General features: G+C 38.6%; 1 protein-coding gene across 2 annotated transcripts in view; it reads left to right on the top strand.

Moving 5' to 3' along the window:
- Positions 1-332: 332 nt before the first annotated feature.
- The window catches only part of LOC135629850 (BEACH domain-containing protein B-like), a 56,525-nt gene continuing 45,970 nt past the window's right edge, over positions 333-10,887 (top strand). The window contains exons 1-6 of one of the 2 annotated variants that reach the window (XM_065137666.1): positions 333-802; positions 1,588-1,831; positions 3,420-3,483; positions 8,011-8,218; positions 8,926-9,102; positions 10,480-10,800. In XM_065137666.1, the coding sequence (XP_064993738.1) occupies positions 1,710-1,831; positions 3,420-3,483; positions 8,011-8,218; positions 8,926-9,102; positions 10,480-10,800 (892 nt within the window). In that variant the 5' untranslated portion in view covers positions 333-802; positions 1,588-1,709. The remainder of the gene's footprint in view (positions 803-1,587; positions 1,832-3,419; positions 3,484-8,010; positions 8,219-8,925; positions 9,103-10,479; positions 10,801-10,887) is intronic. The other variant, XM_065137664.1, reaches the window with a different exon arrangement.

The raw sequence follows: 10,887 nt of genomic DNA, 5'->3' as shown, positions 1-10,887 counted from the left end.
GATCAATCCCCCTGCTTCCTATCTCCGCTCCCTTTCTTCTTCTCCTCTTTCTCCGCTCTGCTTCTTCTTCTCCGTGTCACCCGAGACCCTATCTCGTATAAGCGAGAAGCGGCAGAAAGAGCCGGCGGATGAAAACCCTTTTTTTTTTGCTTTTCGGCATTTTCTCATTTTAGTCCCTATAGTTCGTGTAGTTAAAAATGGGTACTTTGTTAAAGACGTACGGATCTCAGTCTGATCTCGTGCAGCCGTGTCGTTGTTTAAGATATGCTCGCTGTGGATGACCATCCATGCTTCTCGGAGAGACCTAATCTGATTAAAAAGGCTGGGAGTGGCTCTATCGATATAGGTCGTGCTTACAAATGGAATGGCCATGCACCTATTCTGACAGAGCTAACCAAATTTATGTCAACCGATTCGTTACTCCATAACCGGTCCCAAAACCCCAATTATGAAGACACCAATGTGATGCTGCCACGAGCGTGGCGGTGTACCATTTTATTGGCCTGCACACATCTCCGAAACAATATCAGATCACTTTCGGCCGTTACAATCTCATTTATCGGCCGATATAAAACCACGCCATCCATTCGTCAAACGCAATTCCTTTCTCTGCTACGTATAATATTATATCCTTCGCTCATATATCTCCGATCTCCCATCCGTCGGTCTTTTCGGTCTTGGCGTTTCTCCGTCGCTTTTCTTGTCGCAGCTAGCGATCGAAAAGAGGAGCTGGTGGAGCGGTGGGTCTCCGATCTCCCAAGATTTCGGTGCGATTTTCTTGCGGCGGAACAGATCAGGCCAGGTTCGTATTCCCGTCTTCGTTCTGGATGAATTCCGACTATGCATTTCTGTATTCGAGCTATGATTTCGTGACCCAAGGCCAAGATGTCGATCGAAGTTGTTCTCCGCTCGATCTCTGTCCCTCTCGATGTCAAGACTGCCTAATCTGCCAACAATCGCTCGCTAATTACAAAACCATCTGGGTCTCGGCGCTTTCTTGCATCTGAGATTTCTAGGGTTCTTGATTTTTCTTCGATGCGGAGCGATTAAATCTATCACAAGTAGTTACCGGCAGTCGTGCGTTGTTAGCTTTGTTCATCTGATAATTTTAGGATTCTCGATCTTTCTTGGATGCGAGATGAGTAAATCCGTCACAATCAGATGCGGACCATTTTATTCTTGATGGTTTGTTGCAGTCAGAATTCTGAGGTTCTTGATCTTGCTTGGATACGGGAAAAGTAACCCATCGCAGTAGTTATCGACAATCTTGATATTGATGTATTATTGCATCTGAGAATTCTAGGGTTCTTGATCCTTCTTGCATGCGGCTCAGGTTAATCTATCGCAAATAGTTGGCAGCGATCTATGCGTTGGTGGTTTCATGCATCTGGAATGTAGGGTTGTTGATTTTTCTTGTATGGGGGTCGTGTAAATCCATCAGAATTTGTTACTAACTATTTGGGTCTTGATGGTTTTGAGTTCTTGATTTTCCTTTGATGCCGGACATGTAAATTTAAAATGATTTAGTCTGTCATCACAAGTTCTTGTTTGTAGGGTTCCAAATGTTTCTTGTTCTTCTTGTTGCAGGGGAATGAGCAGTTGGCGGCCGGTTGATGTAAACAAGAGGATTTGGGATATGTGCAGAAAGTTTATTTGTCCTGTTCAATGGCTTTGAAGGTTTAGATGTGTCGTAGGTCACGACACGAGGCATGAACATTGTGAAGGGCGTCGCTGATCTCATTCGGAGATCTTCCAGCAGCCAAACCAGTGAAGGTGGAACCTCGGGTCATGGTGATAAGTTTGCTGCTCCCTCTCCGAGGATTTGGTTTGGGTAAGTTTTATCTGATCTCTTTTACGTGATTGTGATATTGATATGGTTTGTGGCTTGTGTTTGTAAAATTAGAATTTCAGTACAGAAAATTATGTATTTTTCTTACTGCAGAATGGAAGGAAAAAAATGAGTTTAATGCTTCTGTGTTCTCTTCACCTGCTGTTTCTTAATTCGTGAAGTTCACTAAATAAAGTAGGAGAAAAACCCTCTTGGTCAAGTGAAGACATATATCTTCCAGATTAGTTACTGGTGTCACATCTGTAGTTCTGGAACAATAATACTAAATGGAGTAGGGAAAAATCTATGATATATTTGTGTAGAGGTGGAGAAAGCCCTACGTTGATGAAATCACAAGTACAGTAACTGTTGATACTGTCATTTGCATTCATAGTTGGATATTGGAAAGGTGGCAACCCTGTGTTAGGTGCTCAAGGCCATCGAATTCCTCATAGGTATTATTGATTGGAGTGTTGTAAGATATTATTTATATGCTCAAATTAGTTGGTGTTCTAGTAGTTATTTTCATTTTTAAACTTTTGACTTAAGACTATCATTGCTTGTTTTCATTTTATTGTTTGCATTTTATTGTTTTCTTTTACAAGTTGTGAAAATAATTGTCTTCTTCCTCAATTCAACTGTTTATTCTGCATTTCTTTTTTTTTGCCCCTTGCATCCGTACAAGAATATACATGGGGAAAATAACTACTAGAACACCAACTAATTTGAGCATATAAATAATATCTTACAACACTCCAATCATTGCTTGTTGGGCATATGATTTTTTTTTTGTTTTCAAATTGCTTTCACTTTTGATGGTGACTTGCTTTGTATTTGACCAGTTTGGGTGACATAATATGGCAGCATGTGATATTCTGTGGACTGTAGGGCCCTCTCTATGTAAAGATGTGTGCAATAAGTGGGAAGAAAAATTGAAAAATAATCCATGTAGTTCCAGTGAAAATAGATGTGGATGGGAAAATAGTTTCATTGGCATTGACATTCGGTTGGAACAAGCCCACTTATCATCCTAACACCTATTTGGAACTTCGTGTTTTAGATGATCGATGCCTTGCTTTTGAAGGAGTAAAAGTTTTGGTGGAATGGATATATGGACTTTTTGATGTTATTGTTGGATAAGACAAGAAGGGATGCAGGCAGCTTGTAAGGAAATTACTAGAAAGTGAAACCAATTGTTACATAAGTTGTTTGCAGGGTTGATTCTTGTTCTTGATGTATTAAGACAACCTTAATCACCACTCCATTGGTTTTAGACTCTTACTGAAGGAGCAGAATACTGCTTTGCCCCTTGTTTAAGCAGACCTGACCTCTGTATTCATGTTCAATAGAAGGCAATGCATTGATGTAGACCTTCCTTTGACAAAATTGGTCTTAATTATATTATCATTAATTTGATTAGGTGTAAAACCCTGTAACAGGATGTTCAGCATAGACCTTGACTTCTTAATTGATAGAATCCTTATTTCTAGAAATACCTTGTCTCTCTTGCGTGTTTTGAAATTCTTAATTGAAAGCAGATGTTTGTTTGGCCTACAATATCTGTTAAGAACTTATTCTTCTGTGGTTGTAGGGATGCTGGTGAGGAAGTCATTTTGAATACACTTTGGCAGAGATATGAGAATGCAATTGATAAGGTAGTCATGTTCATTAGTTCATGTTGTTGGGCTTTCTTGTTTAACGTCTAATAACACATGCCTTTTAGTTTTAGTGATAGTACGTACTCCACTCAACTATAATATGGTTATGCCATCTAAAATGAAGAATGAACTTATATGTATGAACTCGTTATTTGTTCATGATGTTAAATTATTGTGTACTTTATCGATTTGTTTTTCTTAGATAATTATATAAACCTCAACCTTTTTTTTATATTGCTTATCATTGTGTCCCTATTTTTTGTTTTGCATCTTAATGTGAGAATGTTGAGTTGGATGTGTGGAGGTAACAGAAAATATCGGGAAAAAAAAAGGTTTCATTTATGAACAACTAGGGGTGTAGCTTCAATTGTAATACTCTAGTTTAGTCCAATATCGGAAGTAGACAAAGACTTGGATTGACTTATAAGTTTCTGATGGGTATATTACTCTAACCAGTGATTGCAAAAGGCGCTCGGGCGAGGCGAGGCGAGGCCCGAGCGCCTCGCTAATGTCCCAGGCGGCGCGCTTCAATCAGGCGCCGCCTGGGCGCTCGCCCGAGCCCAAGCGCTGGGCGCTTCGGGCGAGCGCCTGGGTAAACCGAACCAGAATTTTAGGTCTGGTTCGGTCCTGGTTCGGTTGTTAGTTGGTTCAATCGAACCAACTAAACCGATATAACCCCAACCCTAACCCAACACTAACCTGCTGCCGCTGCCGATCCCGATCCCGATCCCGATCGCGATCTCGTCGCTCGCTGCCGCTGCTCGCCGCCGTCGCTGCTCGCGCCTCCCGCGAGCCTTCCCGCTGCTCGCGCCTCCCGCGAGCCCTCTCCCTGCTCGCGCCTCCTGCGAGCCCTCCTGCTGCTCACGCCTCCCGCGAGCCCTCTCGCTGCTCGCGTCTCCTGCGAGCCCTCCCGCGAGCCTTCCCGTTGCTCGCGCCTCCCTCGAGCCCTCCCGCTGCTCACGCCTCCCGCTGCTCGCGCCTCCCGCGAGCCCTCCCGCGAGCCTTCCCGCTGCTCGCGCCTCCCTCGAGGCCTCCCGCTGCTCGCGCCTTCCACTCCCTTTCCCTTTCCGGCTGTCGCTGTCGCTGCTCGCCGCTGCTGCTGTTGTTGCTGCCGCTGCCGCCGCTCGCCGCCGCCGCCGCTCGCCGCTGCTTCCTCGTTTCTCCGTCAGCAGGTTTATACTGTTAATGTGATTATATTTATTAATTATATTATATATTTTTATATTTTTATTTAAAATTTTAAATAATTATATTTATTAATTATATTTTATATTTTTATATTTTAGCGCCTCGTTTCGCTCGGGCGAGCGCCTGGGCGAGCGCCTAGCGCCTCGGGCGTTTTTGGATCTTGGCGCCTTTTGGCGCCTAGCGCTTTTTAAATCACTGACTCTAACATGGGTTATGGTTTAGGCTTAGTAAGTTAATGACATCAGTAGAGGATAAAACGAAGGAGAATCATTTAAGATGGTATTTAAGCAGAGAAGACTTATATAAGTATTATAGTTAGAAAATTTGAGATAATTAGTATATATGAAATGATGAGAGGTAGAGTGTTATTGATTTATATAAATGGATTGGTAGCAACAAATCCATATAGTCGACTCCAAATAGTTGGTATATCTCAACTTACTTTTGTCATTGTTGTACTCTGCCTAATACCTTTCAGGTTTACTGCATTATTGTTAAAAGTGAATAGCTCCTATTTTAGAATAGCTCCTATTTTACTTTGATCATATCATCCGTATCCTTTTAATCATAAAAAGTGTAAAGAATTTGATGCTTATTATTAGTATGGTTATATGTTTCTCAATCAGAGAAAAAACTTGGTAGTATGATGGCCATAAGCTAGCCTTGTGTATGCTTGATGACATATAGAAAACAAGCGAGATAGTTGTTAAGGATATTGGAAACAGAATGGTATATGAAGTGTCGGTAACTATCAGTGCAACTTAAACAAAATCCTTCTATTAGTCCTCTTTTGGGTTGCTGAATAGATTGCTACTATTTGTAAAATGATACTGCACACCTGTCTAGGTCATCAAGCTTTAAATGCATAAGACATCGATTAAGGATTGATAGGATGGCTCAATCACCATGAAGACCTACTTTCGTGATGATCAACTGTTTCCCATATGATTAGTTTACAGCCTGTGTTGGTAGTTCTGCCTTAATTTGAAAGGGAGACCAGGTGATGTTAAGGGTAGTCATTTAGGTGTGTTTGTCCTGTTTACACAAATTGAACATGCACACAAATATGAAAGTTTTATGTCATGCACAAAAGGTCTTTGCACTCTCATATAGTGTACTCAAATGTTTGTGGTTCTATTTAGTCTGCATGTGTGCTTTCTCTTTTAGTTTGCACTTTTTTGGTGTTAGCAGCGAACTAAGTGGTAGATAAATATTGAACCAAATAGGATAAATTTTCGGAAAAGTCCTTAGTTTTGAGAAAATCTTGCAGAGCACTCCCATTTAAAAAAATTCTCATAGAACACCCCTGCTTTCCTAAAAGATGATTTTGTCCCCTGCCTCTGTCCCTTCGGCTGTCCTCTTCGCCCTTGGCTGCCCTCCGTCCCATCCACTGTTGTCTTCAGCTCCTCCCGTTGACCTTGGATGGAGGCGTGGGGGCGGAGGGGGGAGGCGAACCAGGGTAGAGGTTGGGGTGCTTACGTGCGGAGGTGGCCAGTGGAGGAGGCGGTAGTCGGTGGGGTGGAGCTAAGGGCCAAAATAGTCTTGTAGGACAGAAAGGGTGTTATGCGGGAATTTTTTGGAAATAAGTGTGCTCTACGGGAATTTCTCAAAAACTAGGGGCTTTTTTTGGGAATTTGTCCAACCAAATTTATGGTCAAAGGTTTTAGGACATTTTTTTTTGTAGAAACTCGTGGTGTTTTTCTTCTTACTTGAAGGAAGATCATTGTTGATAAACTCATCTTAGGGTCCCTAATTCCCCAAGAAATTGAAATGTCCCTAACTTTTGAAGATGCCTAGTTATGTAAATTATCAATGTGTACTATGTTCTACAAACACAATATCAAATTATCGATTTTAAACATAGCATGGAGAGATGCTAGCACTTGAGATAAAATGATTAAGTAATTTGCTAAGCAATCGTTATGCATCCATACCAGGAGTCAAGTTTTAGTGTGTTAAGAGTTCAAGTTAGACTTTTTTAGGGAGTTTGGAGTATTTTTAGTATTCATATAAATGTTGGGCTTAATCATTTGATGACAACATATTCTAACTAATAGGAATAAATTTTATTTTTAGAAAGTTTACATGAGTTTGAATGGGGAGATGATAAGATAGTCCTTATCCAATTGTAGTAGTAGTTGAATGGTTCATCTCTAAGTAAGGTCTTACAGGCAAAATGATATAATATATATTTTGAATGAAGTAACAATGTTTTTTTAAGTCTGTATTGGTCTTATCTTCTTTCTCTCTCTATCATGTTTGTTTCCTCTGGCTTCTGACCTTGTTCTTCCAATTCATATTCTCCTCTCTCCCTTGCCCCGTATTCTTTTTTCATTGATCTGGTTGTTTTACTGCATTGGTATGCTATCTTAGACTGCTGATGCTATATCATATCAGAGCATGGGTTTATACCACCACAGCAATCTGTTTTGCATCAAATTTGAAGAGGAGGATGGAGATACAATTCTTGCTTACATGGTGCAAATTAAATATAGATGTGGCATTTATACATTTAAAACTTTAGATTGTGAAACACCATTTATTTTAATTATAGTCCATGTTGTAAAATACACTCACATTTCTAGAACATTATAGAAATGTGACTGTGTTTCGCAACATATACTATATTTACTTTTGTTATATTTTTGTATGAAAAAAAAAACCTAGCCTGGAGAGATGAATTACCAATGTTGTTGAGCTTAAAGTGCTTTGTGCACCTAACCACCGAAAGTTGGACACTTTTTTGTCGCCCATATACAATGAATATGCACCTGTAGCTTATTATAACACGTACAATTTTCTTAAGATAAACGATTTTTCTCTTGGTATGGATATCACTGTATATTGTCTGCAAGTTATCCTATTAATGGTTTATATTGAAACTTCTGTGTTTATTTTCTGGTATCCTGTGCTAGATGAAGTAGTTATCTTGTTGTTTTCTTTTAAACAAATAAGATCTTTATTTTTTCGTTATTGGGGTATAGAGACATTAGTTAATCCAATATTAATTTGATTTCTGCATGGCTGACTTAATTAAAGATTCTACTTGGATGGTTGACTTTTCTTTTACATTTTCTTTTTTTATTTGTGCTAAAAGGGCTGAAGCCATCTTTCGGTGGTTAATTTCTGAACTTTGGATACTTTTGTTATGTGGTTCATGTCCATAGCAATTTAATTGAGTAGAGAGGAACCAATTAGATTGTCTATCTATATATTTGTAGAATTGCTCTCTTGATTACTTAGTGAACTTCTAATTAGATTGAGAACTTGTTAGAATACACTGACTTAATGTTTCAGTAATCTTATTCCTTTTTATGCTTCTTTTGGGTTGTCTAGGCTGAAAAAAGGAAATTGTTGCAAACTTTTCTCATGCAATTCATAGAAATGTATGAAAATTGGAAGCCTGTGCATAATGGACAGTTCTCAGTGCAGCGGGCATCTGGACCAGATGATATAATTCTTGGTTGCTCTGTTGGTCATCCATCTGAGGTTTCTCTAATTATAATCCAAGAAATTGCCCGTATAACATCTCTTCTCACAGATTGTAAGTGGCAAATTTCTGTTTTAAGATATGTGAATTGCATTTAAATTCTTCATATAGCTGCATAAGCATGGTTTCAAAATCATCCAGTTTAAGATGTATGCGTAGCATTCTCTCTTTGTGGCCTCATGTTTCTGCCACTTGTCTTGCTTTTGCTAATATAGTCATTCCCAATGACTTGTCCAGAATACAATTTTATTTCTACATTTCATTTTTCATGGTCATTTAGTTATTGTCATGCACAAAATTTGGTTTATGAATAACTTAAGCTTTGAATGTTGATAAAAGTTTTATCATAAAACTACTGCTAGTGATCGAGACCTTAATGTGTCTTTTGCCAGATCATTGTATGATTTCTTGAATGCTGTTTCATTCTACGTGCTGGTCTGACTTCTGAAGCATGACATTGCATTATCTGTTAAACATCGAGACTTCTCTACTTAATTTGCACATCATTTTCTTCTGAACTCTCCTTCCATAATGTTCTATAGTCATATAAAACATTATATGCATGTAGGAGAATGATGCACATTCATGATTTTTATGGCTAAATATCTAATATGGATTTGGACATATAATCTGTAGCTTTATTTTATTTAATACTGAACCATGCTGACTAATTTTTCTCAAATTTTGTTTTATGGTTAATCTAATCACTCATGTATATGTAATTTTTAAGTAACCTAATTGTGAATTTTTTGATTTCTTAGTGAAGAATAATGCTGGGCAAGTTAATGATGATCCTTCGGAGCCACCAGGAAGCTTTGTTTTTAGCACTGATGCATTACTTGCTTTGAATTGTCTCACAATTTTAACTCGCTCAATGCACAATTGTAAAGTATTTAGCTATTATGGAGGGGTGCAAAAGATCACTGCTCTTTTGAAAGGTATCTGGAATATGAAGTCTTTCTACCTTAATGTTCTTCAGCACATTATGTTTTTAGAATACTATGTTAGACAATTAATTGAATTTGTCTCATACTTGAGTTACATCATAAATTTTAAGCTTACACCATACTTTGTTGATGTAATCTTGCACCATATAGTTTACCACCTGGCTTGATAAGCTTACTAGCACAGTGTTTCGGATTTATAGTGGACGTAGAATCACGTGGACTAAATATATATATAAAAAGCTATCTCAGTTTCTTATGACTAGCACCTCTATCCAGTTGAGTCAATACATTGATTAGTTCAAAATACCAGTGTGTGCACACAATTGGTTTGCATATTGATTCATAGTTACCAAGCAACACAGATGGAACCAAATGTCATAGTCTATCACACGATATGGGTGGTAAATATTGGTCTGAGATTGAGGGTCAGTCATGCACCACCTTTTTATTTGGGATGCCCTAAATGCCAGGGAACAATGGTAAACCAGTCTGCATACTGTGCTTTGCCTTTTGACATCAAAGCTGAGCCAAACCAGGCTAATTGATATACTCCCTGGTTCAGTATGAACTAAAGCCTGAAGTCCTTATTGTAAGCATCTAACTCTTGAGGATTCAAGAGTTTGCGACAAATGTGACCTAAATGGAAGAGAATTATGAGAGAAAGAGAAGTGGGAAGATGAGGAGGCAAGAACCTTTTTTTCAGCATTTCCTCTGTTTCCTTTTTTTTGGGTTTTGGCCTGTATCATCTGATATACAACAGCATGCTGGTTCTGTAACATCCAAGAAGGAACCTGTACATGGTGCAGTACTCAGCATTGGAACCTTGTTGAATTATATTGACACATGCAACTTTAACATTGTGTTTCCAGCTGTACATACCAGTATACAGTAAAGTATGTGATGCGGACTGGTGCTCAGGTCCTTGATACTGTAATACCTTTTGTACCTTGCTGTTGAACATCACCGATATCAGATGATGATGCTGATTTTATAAATCTACAACATGATGCTGATAGAGGTGGATGTCTTGGTCTATATTTCAGCTTCTTGTATAAAATAATTTAAATGTCAACTATGATATTTAGAATCTGCTAGCTAGTTATTCTCAAAGTTTATTTTACCAAAAATGGTGACATGTGAATATGCTTTTGAATGAACTTTGTGATCAGTGTTTAGTAGCCCATTTTCAAATTTTCTGTCTTTCATTATTGAAATAGCTGTCTTTCCTTTTTATGAACTCAAATATATAAATATCATCATTCTGCCTTCTATAATATGTTGCATGATCACGTAAAACTTATTACTAGGCTAATATGCATATTCTCGGAAAGCTGATCCGTCTCTAACATCAGATTTCGATACGTTCAGCTGCAGTTGTCAAGCTTAAAACTTTAACAAGTGCACTTCCAGTAGATGAACACTTGTCAAGTTCTGGACTAGAGAAGATAGGAATTTTGCAAAAGATACTAGTCTATGTTGTTTCAATAATTTTTAGTTTCATGGAGTTGCATACTCTTGGAACCGAGAAGACTCAGTTTGTGGATGGTGTTTCACATATGTCTTCGAAGAAGAATCCACATGATGTTTCTTCAAGTGGTCCAAAGAGCTTAGTCTCTGAGACAAGACTTCTTTGGCAGCAAAAGGCAATTGTTATGGTGATGGAAGCAGGTGGTGTCAATTGGTTAGTAGGTAAGGTATGCTTTCTTCAGGTTATTTGTTTTCCTGTTTTTTTCTAGTATGCTGTTTACTTTGTGTGTTTTAAAACCTTATGCTTGC

Source organism: Musa acuminata, chromosome BXJ1-3 (assembly GCF_036884655.1).
Source record: "Musa acuminata AAA Group cultivar baxijiao chromosome BXJ1-3, Cavendish_Baxijiao_AAA, whole genome shotgun sequence".
Classification (NCBI taxonomy): domain Eukaryota; kingdom Viridiplantae; phylum Streptophyta; class Magnoliopsida; order Zingiberales; family Musaceae; genus Musa; species Musa acuminata.
Note: the sequence above shows the minus strand (reverse complement) of the source record. Positions and strands in the feature narration are given on the sequence as shown.